This window comes from Tympanuchus pallidicinctus, unplaced genomic scaffold (assembly GCF_026119805.1).
Source record: "Tympanuchus pallidicinctus isolate F22 unplaced genomic scaffold, pur_lepc_1.0 scaffold7, whole genome shotgun sequence".
Taxonomy (NCBI): domain Eukaryota; kingdom Metazoa; phylum Chordata; class Aves; order Galliformes; family Phasianidae; genus Tympanuchus; species Tympanuchus pallidicinctus.
In genome coordinates, this window is record NW_026294791.1 from 24,275,225 (window position 1) to 24,289,122 (window position 13,898).

Consider the following 13,898-nt stretch of genomic DNA (forward strand, 5'->3'; position numbering starts at 1 on the left):
ATCCTACCTGTTACAGCAGAAGACACCACCAGTCCCCCTATACCTCCACCGGTCTGTGAGCATTTACAGAACCAAGTTTTGTGTCGCATAACCCTAGAAGTGACTTTATTTTGAATGTAAGAAATACCTCTCACATGCAATCCAAGTGTTCTTGGAGATGGCTTGTGTTTCCGTCCCAAGTCCCAGGGCTGCACGTTCAGGGCAGAACAAAGGGAGGTGTAAATAAGATCCTTCATATCACTAGCACAGGTAATTGCCAGGAGTGGTGTCTGCTTACATGAACAAGTGCAGTGGCTCCACGTGTGAAGCATTGGCTTCTCATCCGAAACCAGCTGGATCTGATGGAGGAAAAGGGAAAAGCAGGATTTTAGCAGGCACGGTATAAATTGATACGCCGTTAATACAGCCATTAAACTGTGGCGGGTCTGCCGACTGCGAATCAAAACTGAAATCCTAGGACCACAGAATAGTTTAGGTTGGAAGAGACCTTAAAGATCCTCACCCCATGGGCTGGCTGCTCCCAGCTCAGCTGCTCGGCGCACGTTAATGGCGTGGGGGCACTTCCAGGGATGGGGCACCCACAGCTCCGGGCAGCAGCGCTGGCGCTTTTTATTATTTAGAGTGCATAGCAGAGATAGGAAGGGACACGCAGCAGGCAAAACGCGCCCTCGCCCCCATACAAAGTCCCGCCGTTCTCCCCCGGCCAATCCCCGTCTCGCAGCCCGGCGCGGTGCGCCCCGCCTGGGGGCGCGGCCAGACCTGGCCCGGCCCGTTCCCGCTCCGCCCCGCGGCGTCCCGGGCTGCTCTGCGCCGCAGGCTGTGGTGAGTGCGGGCCGGGCTGCTGCCGCGGGGCGTAGCGGGGCTTCCGGGAGTTCGGTAGGCTGATGTCTGAGCGTGGTGAAGTGGGGGAAAAATAGAGCCGGTGCGGGGGAACCACCCCCCCCCACCAGGCGGGACAAAGGGCTCTGCGGGCTGGGTTGGAAGGCTGGGCTGGTGGTGCGATCAGAACCCGAGAGTGGCTCTGCACGGGGAGGCTTCGTTAGCTCTGCTGATTCATAACAGTTGCGATTATAGTTGGTTACGTATGAATATAGGATTAAAGTGCCTACAGGAAAGCTGGGGAGGGACTATTTATGAAGGCAGGAAGCGACAGGATGAGGGAAAATGGCTTTAAACTGGAAGAGGATAGATTTAGACTAGGTATGAGAAAGAAATTCTTTACTGTGATGATGGTGAGACACTGGCACAGGTTGCCCAGCGAGGTTGTGAATGCCCCCTCCCTGGAACATTCAAAACCAGGCTGGATGGGGCTGTAAGCAACATGGTCTGATGGGAGGCATTCCTATCTAGAGCAAGAGGGGTGGAACTAGGTGGTCTTGAAGGTCCCTTCCGACCTAGACCATTCTGTGATTCTATATGCAGCAAACCTGGGAAGAATTGTTGCTGGGAGCACTTTTGCATTCCTCAGCCTGTGCTGTGTCATGCTCCGGTGTCCCTCGGCTGTGTGGGTCCAGCCCGAGCCATTGCTGCATGGAGGATAAAAATTGAGGCTTGTGCAGGGCAGCAGTACTTGTCAGCAGAGTCCTTGCAGCTGTGGACAAAGGTTGCTGAGCTGCAAAAGCATCAGGAAGCAGCCACAAGGCGTGCAGGCAGGGAACTGAAAGTCATGATGACTTTGATTTGCTTTAGCTTTAGGTTACGGGAGCACAGGCTTACTTGTTTGGCTTTAGATCAGTAGCACGAGTAGCACTCTATAATATCTGGCTTAATGCTTACTGCAACCGAACGGTGCTTTTTGCTACCAACACAAAAGATAAAATCCTAACTTACAGCTTTATGAAAGCAAAAGGCTTTGTCCTTGCTGCTGAGGCCAAGGACAAGCGTGGAATGTGAAGGGGGAAGTAAAACAACTGACATGTTCTGCCAGGTCAGGGAATGTCCCACACCTTCTATGCGCCATCCCTAAGGTGGTCACTTCTTTTACTTATGGGTGCAGCTGATATACTTTGATTACTTAAGGCTTTCCAGCATTCTTATTAATAATTCTTTACCAAAGTGCACGTGGACAAAACCAGCAGGTTTCTTCTTGCTCCACCAGCCATAATCTTTTTGCAATTAAGAGGTAAAAACCTTTGCTCCCTGAAGATTGATCCTTTGCAAGGAGCATTGGTGCTGTTGCAATAGGAGGGCTGGCTGCACTGTTTCCTTGTTGAGGTGTGATGTTTTTCCCCCACACTGTCAGATTGTGCTGCTGGGACAGTGCCAGAGGCACCAAAGCCTTGCATCACTGAAATAGGCTCTGGTTAAAGATTAATTTCCAACTTGTCTCTCATTCCCACATCATGCCTGGTCTTCACCTTGAATTTATGGCAATGGCTTGTGTTTGCAGCATCCTTTAGTGGGGAATTACGTAGGTCTAATTCCTATTGAATGAAAAAACATCTTTGCTTTGTTCTGAGTCTCTGCCCTGGCTGTATTTGGTGACCTCTAGTTCCACTGTCGGAAGTGAACCAGCAGTTTCTGTCCACCTTCTCTAGCTTTTAGACTTTTTGAATATAACCTTGTTTGTCTGCTCTCTTTATCCCAGAGTCTTGGCTTGCTGGGTTGTTTCCCACATAGAAGCTGTTGTAGATATTTGAACATCTGACCCATTCCCATTTTTGCTCTAAGCTTTATAGGGTGGTGGGACAAGAACTGGCCATGCTACTCAAGCTGGAGTTAAACAAGCTTCACACAGTGACATAATCAGATTTGCTGACCTGGTCTCTAATCTGACTGTGGAGCCATTTCTGCAAGTGCAGGTCCTGCCTGCATACTGAGCACAGGACAGGATGAGATACAGCAGCGCCCACCACCTCTCTTTGATTTCAGGCAGCAGGAGGACCAGGCTGCAGGAAGTGAGGAGCCTTCGGTGCATTAGAGAGGACAGGAGTGCCATGGGATGGGGTCAGACAGCCAGAGCTGATGGGATCTGTAGGGGTCTCTAAGCCAGAGGCCAAACTAGAGACCTCTGCCACTGCCCACCCACGCTTACTGATTTTAGAGCCCTAAAAAAAATCCCTGATGGGACCTAAGCAGGGAACCCTTGCTTTGTGCTGTTTTACACCCTGCAGACACCCAAAGGTAAAAATTCCCGGACAGTTTATCCTTTTCTTCAGCCAGTTCTTGTGCTAGGATAACTCTCAGCAATTGTTAGGCCCAGGCACGTACACATGCACACTTCTGCATGTGTTGAGCTCCAGTCACACCCTGAAATAGTAACGGGCTCTCTTTTTCTCCCAGCACCAAGATGGCTGTTCTCTCCAAAGAGTATGGCTACGTGATCCTGACAGGGGCTGCCAGCTTCGTCTTGGTGATGCATCTCGCTGTGAATGTGGGGAAGGCACGCAAGAAATACAATGTGGAGGTGAGTCCCCCTTTTCAGCCTCAAGCAGAGGGACCAGGGACATCACAGCCTGTCTGCAGAGGGGCCCCAGCCAGCCTGCTTTATTGCTCCTTCTCTTTTTTTTCCCTTCCCCAACCCAGAAGGGCGTACAGCCCTTGCCTGCCTTAGCTGCACCTCTGTAGATAAGCGTGGTGACACCTTGGTTATTTTGGGCTGACCCGCTGACTCCACCTGCCCCACAGTGTGAGTGCAGAAGGGATGAAGCTGGCATTCTAGCTCTCCAGACTGGAGCAGACAAGGCAGAAATTAGGGTTTGGCAGATAAGATGCTTGGCACTGAGCCGAGACAGCTGAAATCACAAGACTTTCAGCTTCGGAAACTATGATGAGCAAGAAACCACACAGCCTTTCTCCCTGCAGAGAAGACAGTCGTGATGTTGGGAACAAGGGCATCTCAGTGGAACACAAGCATACAGGGAGCAAAGCAGTTTCACACAAGGAGCTGTGGGCAGGGAGTCAGGCTCTAACTTGCCACAGCAAGTCAGTTCTCCAAGCAGCAGCACAGCACTGCGCTCCCTGAGGAGATGCAGCACGTGCACCGTGCTGCTGGAGGAGGCTGGCTGCACTTGCTTATCTTCTGCTCTTGGCTTTCTTTGGCAGTATCCAACCATGTACAGCACAGATCCTGAGAATGGGAAAATGTTCAACTGCATCCAGCGTGCGCACCAGAACACGTGAGTACCACGTGTGAGTTTGTACTGCCACAGCTAGCAGGAGCCAGGCTGCAGCGCTACAGCAAAGGGTGCTGGGAGGAACAACTGGTTTAGCTGGTGGTAGGCTGTATTTAGCAGTGGGTCAAGGCACAAAGTGGAAAAGAGCGGATGGGTGGCCTCAGACAGAGCTGAAGTCTATGGAAGTCTGTGCCTCAATTCTGTGTCTTCACTTTGTGCCTCAATTTCTGGCCACAGCATGGAGCATGAAGACTAACAAGTCAGGCCCATCAAGTACCCTGGCGGGGAATGTTTGCAACTGCATTTTTAGATATTCTCTTTACAGGCCACTTGAAGACGAGTATAACATTCTTTCTTATTTTCAGACTGGAAGTTTACCCTTCCTTCCTGTTCTTCTTAGCCACTGGTGGAATCTACCACCCGGTAAGTGACTGTGGCATGCAGGTCCACACAACTGAACTTACTCTGTGACTCAGAGCAGGCACGAAGCCAAGCTCACCCAGCTGAAGGCAGCCAGGCTGTTTCCTAACCCCACCTCATTCCACAGCCATGCCTCTCCTGAAAATGCAGTGGAACCACAAGTACTTTCACCACTGATGCTTCAGCCAGTAAGCCTCTTTCCTCCCCATAAGGGTTCTTTGTCAGACAAACTGAAGCATCCACAGCCTCCAGTCTGCAAGTGAGGAGTGTCCACACAACCTTGTCTGGTTCTCTCAAGCCTGCAGGACTAATCAGCAGCTGTTTTTATAGAGGGTGGGAACCTTTCACCTCCTTTTAAATGCACACTTTAAAGAAGAGTTTGTCTGATAAGAATAGCTGAGGAACATTTCAATCTTCCCACCCACTTTCACCACCAAAGGAAGCATGTGGAGGATGATAAAAAAAAAAAAAAAAAGCCTAGATTGTTTCAAAATGAAAGATGTAGAATACTTTTGAGGAGGCAGGCATGTGGGAGAGACTAAAGCCAGCAGATTTTCTTCACCACCGACAGACAAATCAGGTTCTTCTTGAAAATTTCTTTTCAGAAAGGAAAGGAAGGAGCATTAAGTAAATCTAGCAAACTGATGTCACATTGCATCATGCTCTAAATGAAGAGGCAGTGTGGAAGTCCTCCTGCTGCAGGTGTTGCAAACACACCTGCCTGCAGCAACAAAGCAGGACTTGGGAAGGCTCTGCAGCACAGCACCATAGGTGTCATGAAAGCGATTCCATCCAACTCACTGTGGCTTCCACTACCAGCCACACACCTCTCCCAGGCTGACTCCTAGTTGTTGTAGCAGGGCCAGGACCCACGCTGTAGTTTGTGGTCACTCCTTGAAGCAGGGCTGCTCTAACAGCTGAGCAGGTGCAAGCAGCAAGTCTCCACAACTTTAATGCTTCTCCTTTCTCTCCAGCGGATTTCCGCAGGGCTCGGCATTGCCTGGATCCTTGGCAGACTCCTGTATGCCCACGGATACTACACAGGAGGTGGGTCTTTACCCTGTAGAACAGAAGGTGCTTAGAAACTAAAGCCTCCTCCTGTGATGTCTGGGCTCTTTTCTCCAGTTCCTGCCAAACAGGCAGCATAAAGCTTCCAGTCACAGTGCAGGTCCACAAACTGCTACCTCCGCATTGTGTTTTTCCTGCTGTTAGTAAGAGCACTACTTTAATAACAGACACAGGGCAGCTGCACAGCACAAGCTGGTAGCTGCCGTTGTGCCCAGATTAATCTCTAGGTCCTGCTCCCTCTTTCAGGGTAGGCTAATCTTTGATGGTATTTTTGACTATTGCACACACATTCCCTGCCGAAGGGGAAGGAGCCTAACTGACTCCAAGTATGTTAGGCCACTACTTGCACCGTGACTTGAAACAAACCACACTAGGGGGGATGAATAACATGGGGCATCTGACTTTGCACTGCACTTGGTTCTGGTCTGTCACACGCAGAGCAGTGTCCCAGCCTTCCTTTCTGAAGGTCTGCGAAAGCTAAATACACTTGTATTAACTCAAGTGCTGGGAAGGTGGAAGCAGCTCTGCAGTGCTGGGAGCAGCCTGGCTGAGAAAGCTGGCTACTGCTGTTGAACTGACAAGACGTGTCCTTTTCCAGAGCCAAAAAATCGAAGGAGAGGGGCCATTGGTTCAGCTGCACTCATTGGGCTGGTGGGCACAGGTGTGTATTCAGCTTTCCGGCACCTTGGTTGGATCTGCCCGGACTAACTGACCATCATCATGGCTGCCTGGGAAACCAGAGGGATTTCTTGTAGAACATTTCATTGCCTGTTTTTTTTCCCTCCTCATTCAATAAAATGAAGTTGTCAGTTCTGCACTTTCATTCTGAAGTTACAGAGGGCCACCTAAAGAAGTCTGGCAGGAAACCAGCACGATTCTGATTTTATGGGACCGATCAGGCAGGGATGTTCCAGCTTTTCTGACTTTGGTGAATGAAAAGCAATCCTATAAACCATTTGTTTAACCTATCCAGCAACAGCCCAGTTCACTCTCAAATCCTTTTTCTGGACTCCTCACATCATGTACTCTCCAATAAGATTTTCCAAACAGAGTTAGTATTTATTTGATTGCTACAAAAGAAAAGATGTGAGCAAACATTTAAATTTGCTATTTTGTCATCACAGAATTACCATGTTTATAAAGGAAGGCCCAGAGAAAGGAAATCAAACAGCTTTTGATTAAGACAGGCAGCAATCTGTCTCATGTTAGAGCTCACTATCATTCTTGTTACACTGTGCACTGTGTGTGGAGGCTATCTGCAGCAGTGCCTGTTGAAGCAGCATCAGCTCACCATCCCCACAGTATTGTGAGGCACACATAAAAGACACAGAACTGATGTTCACAAGTGTGCTAGAGAAACAAATCCTAACCTGAAGGCTTTTACACAGTCAGAGAAAAGACAGAGCCAAGAGCTACTGGATGTTAACGTGCCTGAGAGCTTTTACGTGTACTGAGCAGGGTCATGCTTAGAAGCCAGAACTGCAATTAACTAAGGGTGGAGGACAACAGCATCCAAGGTGCACTGGGTGAAGCAGCCTGGGCTGGGCCTCTGCCACTACCAAGCCTCTGGTAGCCGCAGATGCTGCTGCTGAAAGCCAGGTCACTGTCTCCTGGTCCGAGGTCCCCATCTTCCACTAGAGAGCACAGAGGAGGCCCACAGACCGAGCTGTGTGTGTACGCTGCCCTTGCAGAAGCAGGATGGCTAAGAGCTGCTCTCATTCTGCCCCACTCCCAGGCACTTACAATTTTAGGGCACTTTACTGCTGTGTAAATGATCCACGTTTCTCCTCAGATGGCCTCAGAGCCACTAAAACACGGATTCCACATCACCCATCTCCACGCAGACAGTCTTCAGCTGCGAGTAATACTCGATGGCTGCCCGCCCGTTCTCTCTGCCAAATCCTGCAGGGACAGGGCAGAAGTGAGTGCAACAGGCAGTGCCAAGCACCACTCATAACCAGCACATAGCCATGCTGGGGAGAACACAAGCCACACTCAAAGCACAAGTGCAGCACACCTCATGGCAGCACTCCCGACCAAGAACTGGATGAGCTTAGCAGCAAGGAAGGCTGTGTATATTAAAGCTCACCTCTGTGCTCACTGTACAAAGCCGTGAACCCTTCCACAGCTTCCCTTTCATTTCCCGGTGTGGTATCTGTGCCTTAGAGGCAATCACTGTGCCTGTCTGCCCCAGCAACAGGCTGCTCACATCTGCCATCACAGACATACAGAAGCTGAGTCCAGGGAAGGCCAAGCATTGCTCACCTGATGACTTGTATCCCCCAAAAGGCAGCTCCACAGGGCTGATGTTGTAGTTGTTAATGAAGCACATCCCAGCCTTGAGAGCAGCCACGACCCTGTGAGCCTTCTGGATATCCCTGCAGAAAAACAGCAGCTCAGCTGCAGCCCTTTCACCCCCTTATCCCCGAGACCCCCAGCAGGTTGCAGTGGTTTTTAGAGCCCAGCTTGCCCTACTCAGAGGATACAACACCTAATTCCCAAGGACGCTCAGCACAATACTTCATTTGAGAGGGCAAGACAAGGACACCAGCAAAGCAGACTCCGGCAAGCAGCCAAGAGCCATCTTTGCACACATTCAGCAGCATGGCAGGCTCCTGGTGAACGTCTCCTGGAGGTGCAGGCAGGCAGGCAGCTGGCCAAGTGCAGGCTGGAAGGAGCATGAAGGACAGCTGGGCCCACCTAACCCCCTCAGGAAAAAAACAGGAGGAGATACTCAGTCATTTAAGAAGTTCCCTTCTGGCATTGTCTTGCTACAGCTTTCCTGGAGGAGGATATCCATGCCCATGCCAAACACTGTGAGAGGAACATCAAGTTGCTGCAGCATTTCTCTATTCCTCCCTTCCCTAGACCGCTTCCCAGCTGTACCTGGTGAAGACACCGCCTGCCAGGCCAAATTTGGTGTTGTTGGCTCTCTCCACGACCTCCTCCTCTGTATCAAATGGCAGAATGGACATGACAGGCCCAAAGATCTCTTCCTGCACACACGTCATGTCGTCTCTGCAGTTCCCTGGAAGCATGGCAGCATTCAGAAGGAAGTTAGTGGCAGGGCCTGTGCATTCTGCAACCCACAGAGCCTTCGAGACAGCACTCAGCACTACACAGCTGCTGCTCCAGGTTCCACAGCTACCTCTGGTACACCTGTAGAAGTGCCTGCCCACACCACAGGCATTCAGAAATATAGGCACACAGCTTCATCTAGAAGAAACTCGGCAACATCCACACAATGCCACTAACAGGAAGGATCGTACCTAACACGCATGGTTGCATGTAGAAGCCATTCTTCAGCTTCGGGTCATCTGGTACATACAGGTCTCCCCCGCACAACACCTGAGCACCCTGAAAGAGAGGCAAGCAGAAAGTAGGCAGGCATGTCCATGGCATCCTGCCCAGCTGTTGCAGCTCTGGCTGGCCAATGCTCGCTGCCAGATTTACTCTCCCATCCAAGGAACCACACCAGGGCCTCCTCTGGTGCCTCTCCAGGTCAGGTATGCTGATGGAGCATCACTAGCAGATCAGGGCTTTCATTCACACTTCCTCTTTTCCAGCCCAGTCTGCTTGTCTGGAAAGAACAGGAGACATTTGAGGGCTGACACAAGGCAGCATCACAATCTCACCTGCTCCTTTGCCTGCTTTATAAAGCGCTGGACACGTTCCAGGTGGGGCTGGTTGATGAGGGCTCCCATCCGTGTGTCTTCCTGAAGTGGGTCTCCAACTTTGATTTTCTGGGTGCGTTTCACCACCTCCTTTGTGAAGGTGTCCAGTATTTTCCTCTCCACAAACACCCGCGTGCCGTTGCAGCACACCTGGAATACAGAGCAAGCTGCTCAGAACACAGCACTTTGCAGTCTTTCATGCATGGGTCCTGCTACAGACTCTCAGAAAAGGCCCTTCACAGCTGCTAAAAAACAGACAGCTTGACCTGGGGACAGTGAAGTTCCAGGGACAGCAGACAATTCTGCTCCTGACTGCATGGGACAGTCTATTCTGGATACAGCTCTACTGATGCCACCAGGTGGCTATAGTGTGTCACCGGCAGATAAGCTGACTGTTCAGTTCCCAGAGATAAAACAGGTACACAGTTTGCCAACAAAACCTGCAGAAAACATGAAGAACCCAAACTTGGGGCCAACAGAGCCCCAGAAAGGTATGGCTCAGCAAACTGGACTGGGACCTGCTCCCTCTCCAGAGGAAACTGCTTCTGAACTCTGTGCTCCAAAGTGGAACCCAGGGCACAGGAGCAGTTGCTCTGAGCTGGGTACTGGGTGCCAGAGAGGCTCCACTTCAGGGAAAACGGTACAGGTGTCCATGCCCTGCTGGGACACCCTGCACTGGAGGTTCCTCTGTGGCACTGCACAGGGAGATGCGTGGCAAGATAGCAGCTTCAGGGCATCCCTCACTACAGAAGGACAGGTTGGCTACCTCGACAGCTGTCTCTGGTCCCAAACCACAGCCTTGCCCCATGGATACACACCTCTCCCTGTGTGAGGAAGTTGGCCATGAGGGCTCCATTCACGGCATTCTCCAGGGAGCAGTCTGAAAAGATTATAAGGGGGGATTTGCCCCCCAGCTCCAAGGTCACTGGTTTGATCCCTTTAGCTGCCATCTCCATGATCTGATAAGGACAAAGAGACAAGTGATGCACGGCCAACAAGGAGGCTGCAGGGAGGGTTCAAAGGGCAACATTTCCCTTTTTCTCAAGCCTCAGTTTATTTGTAAAATATTTTTAGGAACGTTTCATTTGATTAGACTAAATGGAGGGTGGGAAATTCACAGAAAGTAGGCTACTTCTGAAACCAGCAGGCTGCAGTCCAGCTGAACTATCACTGCCAGAAACGTTCACACATTTTCCCAGCTGGTTCATGCAGCCTCCTCCCCATATGGATGCCCACTTTAGCAACTCAGGGTCCTCAAGTGAACGAGTGAAGACAACCAAGGGTTCCGCTCTGAAAGCCCTAAGTGCTTGAGCTCATGCCCAGTGCACTAACTGGGACTCCAGCATAACGCTTCAAGCTCCTTGCTTGTCCCCAGGCGTGCCAACTCACACCATATCCTTACACTCCTCACGCACATCAAGCTCCCCAGCACGCCAGGAAGGCTGGTGCACAACCCCTCGTGTTCCCGCCAGGTTCCCACCTTGACACCAGTGGGCACGCTGCCAGTGAAAGAGATTTTGGCCACATCTGGGTGGTGGCAGAGGAACTGTCCTGTGGCCGCTCCACCCTGCACCACATTGAAGAGACCCTTAGGAGCACCAGCCTCTGTGAAGATCTCTGCCAACTTCAGCACAGAAATGGGGGTAAAAGGAGAGGGCTTGAAGACCATAGCGTTGCCTAAGGGAACCCAGACAGAAGGTGGGTTAACAACCAAAGTGCTTACGGAAAAAAAGCCAGACAAAAAACCCACCCAATACAATGAATTTGTTTCTGCTGATGTCAAAAATCTCTCCACCAAAGAGAGGAGGAAACATTTTTAGCTGAACTCTCTGCAATCAAAGAATGGAGAGAACTGCATCTCCTGTTGGGAAAGGCTGGGGATATGGGGATGTTGGTCCTGTACTGCAGACATTTCCAGAGACATTTGTCCCTCGTACACAGCCAAGCCATCAGTCTCTTTCCTGATGCACTCACTCCCCCTCAGCATCTGTCAGATTCACATTTCCTGTTCTTCCTTCCTGGAGGCTCTGCAAATCCTTCAGTGCCTCCTTCAAAGCAATCTCAGGGTCTGTAACTCCACCCCCCAAATCACTCTCCCCCACAGAATCCCCCAGCATCAAAGAGAAGCTTGAGTAGGCAGAAGGTCTGAAAGAGATCCGCTTTAGGGTCATTACCGCATGCCAGGGCTGGGGCAGACTTCCAGCAGGCAATCTGGAAGGGGTAATTCCAGGCTCCAATCCCTACACACACACCCAGGGGCTCCCTGCGAGTGTACCCAAAGGATCCCCCAGGAAGCTGGATGTGTTCACCTGCAAAGAGGACAAACAGACAGAAGTAAGAGAAGAACAAAGCCCCTTCCAGTTCAGTTAAGAGCCCCTGAGGTTAGATCTCAAACTGGAAGTGGACACAGCTTTTATGCCCAGCAAGCTCACAGGTGTGTCAGGGCCCACAAAGCACAGTAGCATTAAGTAGAGATCTCTGAAAATACTCCAGCATCTTCAGAAAAAGCATCTCTTAGAGAAACCAACACCAAAGGTGCTCTTGTACAGCAGAAGTTAACCGAGGAACACCAGAACAAAAAGTAAAGAGCAAACTCCAATAAAGTTCTCACCGGCCAGAGATCCTGCCAGCCCTGCGTAATACTCCAGGCACTGCCAGGATATGTCAATATCCACTCTGGCTTCAAAGATGGATTTCCCATTGTTGATGGTTTCCAAGGTGGCAATTTCATCTCTCCTTTCCTGGGAGGATAACACCACAGTGATTACACATCAAAGAAGCCCATAGTAGCACTCCACAAGGAGCTTCCCAAAACTCTGCACAACTCTGAGGCTCTGCCTCAAGCTATCACCATCCCTAAAATGTACATTCCCAACTACCATTAATCAATTTTCCAATGGCGACTGATCACAGGTGAATGCCAGACAGCTGCTGGGTTCACTGCTCCTGCAGTCTTGCTTAACAGCTCTGCTTATCTAAAAGATTAGCAAACCTGAACAGAGAAGACAGATGGTAAACAGTGATTGGAATGCACAGAAATAAGGAGGAGGAAAGAGCAAACAGCAAGATCTAAATAGATCCAGAGGACTCAGTGAAGGACAGCAAAACAAAGCAGCTGGGAAGCGTCCTTTAGCAGACTGTATCCCAGGCAGAAACATTCCCTGCTGTGGAAGTCTGGCAGAAGCAGAAGTTTGACTGAAAGAGAAAACAGTTCTCATTGCATACACAGTGGGGAGAGGTTTGGTTTCTTACCAATGTCTTGATGGGGACTAATTTTGACATCTAAGAACGTGCTATCTCACAAATGAGTTTGTTATGAAGCCAGCATATCTGTACCCTCTGGTTCTCATGTGTTTATCTGGTGGTTTTTTATTGCTAAAGAAAGACACTCCAGTCATGACAGCAGGGTCTGTCAAGCTGAAAGTTCAAGAATGTGTCAGTTACGCAACTTCAGCTTGGAAAATGCATGCCTTGCAATATCTGCACTGCATGGCTTCAGCTTTATGTCTTCTCACAGAGCAAAGCAGGGAAGAAGCTATAGGACACAGCGGCACGATAAGACCAAGCGCCCTGCCCAAAGCATCCCACTATCTGCTGGACAAAGGTAGCTTTCAGCTCCTGCATTCCATTGGACCTCCTGGAGGGGGACAGAGGGTCAGAGCCAGCTGGGTGCACACAAAGCCCCGTGCAGTACCCGGATGAGCCTGGCAGCCTCCAGCAGCACACGGCAGCGCTCCATGCCCGACATGCGGCTCCATGTCTGGAAGGCACTCTTGGCGCTCTGCACGGCCAGGTCCACCTCCTTCTCCCCGGAGCACAGCAGCTTGGTTATCACTCGACCTAGGCACGTTGTAAACACAAAACAAGAAGTAAATCCCAGCAAAACAAGGCTTACCTTGCAGCAAAAGCTCGAGATCTCAGTCCCACCATAGAGCTTCACAGCTCCCACCCAAACCCACTCGGTCGTGGAGAAGCTCTGCAGCTCGGGGGTGAAACCCAAAGCCTGCCCTCCTTCACAACCACATTCCGGCCGCTCATCAGCTCCAATCTCTGCAGGTTTCTTCTTGAGCTCGTTACCCTCCCACCACCAGCACCAGGACCCGTCGTCACACACAGCTACGCCGCCTGTCTTGGGCCGACCCATCCTACCCCCCTCGAGGCAAATGAACGAGTTAACCCCGAAGAAGTTCGGGCAGCACGTACCCGTGGCCGGCTCGTACACATCCTCAGTCTGCCGGCCGTCAACGGGTTCCACGCGGCCGCCGGCCCGGTAGTTGAGGGGCTGCTGCAGAGAGAAGGTGCCGGTGGCGGTGCTCATGGCGATGCGGGGCTGCAGGCGGCAGAGCCGGGGCAGGAGGAACGCCAGCACCATGGGACGGCAGCGCGCACCGCCACGCCGACAGGGGGCTCCACGAGGGCAAGTGGCTCCGCCTCGCGCCTGCGCACTGAACCCGCCACGTCTCCGGCGGTTGAGCGCCCCCTAGCGGCTCGGAGGAGACACCAGAGCTGATCCGCGCAGCAGCGCCGCCCAGCGGTAGCGGCACGGCTCCGGCAGCGCAGGTGGTTTGCTTTTTAATTTTTTTTCCCCTTTCTATTTGGTGGATTTTTTGCAATTCAGTAG

At 51.2% G+C, this 13,898-nt stretch overlaps 2 protein-coding genes across 9 annotated transcripts; one reads left to right on the forward strand and one right to left on the reverse strand.

Annotated features, from left to right (window-relative positions):
- Positions 1-88: 88 nt before the first annotated feature.
- On the reverse strand, positions 89-13,697 carry ALDH9A1 (aldehyde dehydrogenase 9 family member A1). Of its 7 annotated transcripts, XR_008202304.1 has the most exons (13): positions 13,481-13,695; positions 12,972-13,117; positions 11,889-12,018; positions 11,452-11,586; positions 10,758-10,954; positions 10,096-10,236; positions 9,239-9,427; positions 8,873-8,960; positions 8,490-8,631; positions 7,869-7,981; positions 7,347-7,505; positions 278-338; positions 89-188 (listed from the first exon to the last, which is right to left on the reverse strand). XR_008202304.1 is itself a non-coding variant. In XM_052666343.1 (11 exons), exons 1-11 carry the CDS (start codon positions 13,647-13,649, stop codon positions 5,591-5,593), a joined length of 1,455 nt encoding a protein of 484 aa, XP_052522303.1. In that variant the 5' UTR covers positions 13,650-13,696; the 3' UTR covers positions 4,999-5,590. The 7 variants fall into 7 exon arrangements, 2 of the variants coding, with proteins under 2 accessions (XP_052522303.1, XP_052522302.1); XR_008202303.1 differs by having other exon boundaries at positions 89-338; XR_008202301.1 differs by lacking the exons at positions 89-188; positions 278-338 and adding an exon at positions 4,999-5,595.
- MGST3 (microsomal glutathione S-transferase 3) lies at positions 755-6,420 on the forward strand. 2 transcript variants are annotated; one of them, XM_052666345.1, is made up of 6 exons: positions 755-822; positions 3,283-3,406; positions 4,045-4,118; positions 4,481-4,538; positions 5,510-5,582; positions 6,202-6,420. In XM_052666345.1, the coding sequence occupies exons 2-6, from the start codon at positions 3,290-3,292 to the stop codon at positions 6,309-6,311; spliced, it is 432 nt and encodes a 143-aa protein (XP_052522305.1). In that variant the 5' UTR covers positions 755-822; positions 3,283-3,289; the 3' UTR covers positions 6,312-6,420. The 2 variants fall into 2 exon arrangements, with proteins under 2 accessions (XP_052522305.1, XP_052522306.1); XM_052666346.1 differs by having other exon boundaries at positions 769-876.
- Positions 13,698-13,898: the final 201 nt, after the last annotated feature.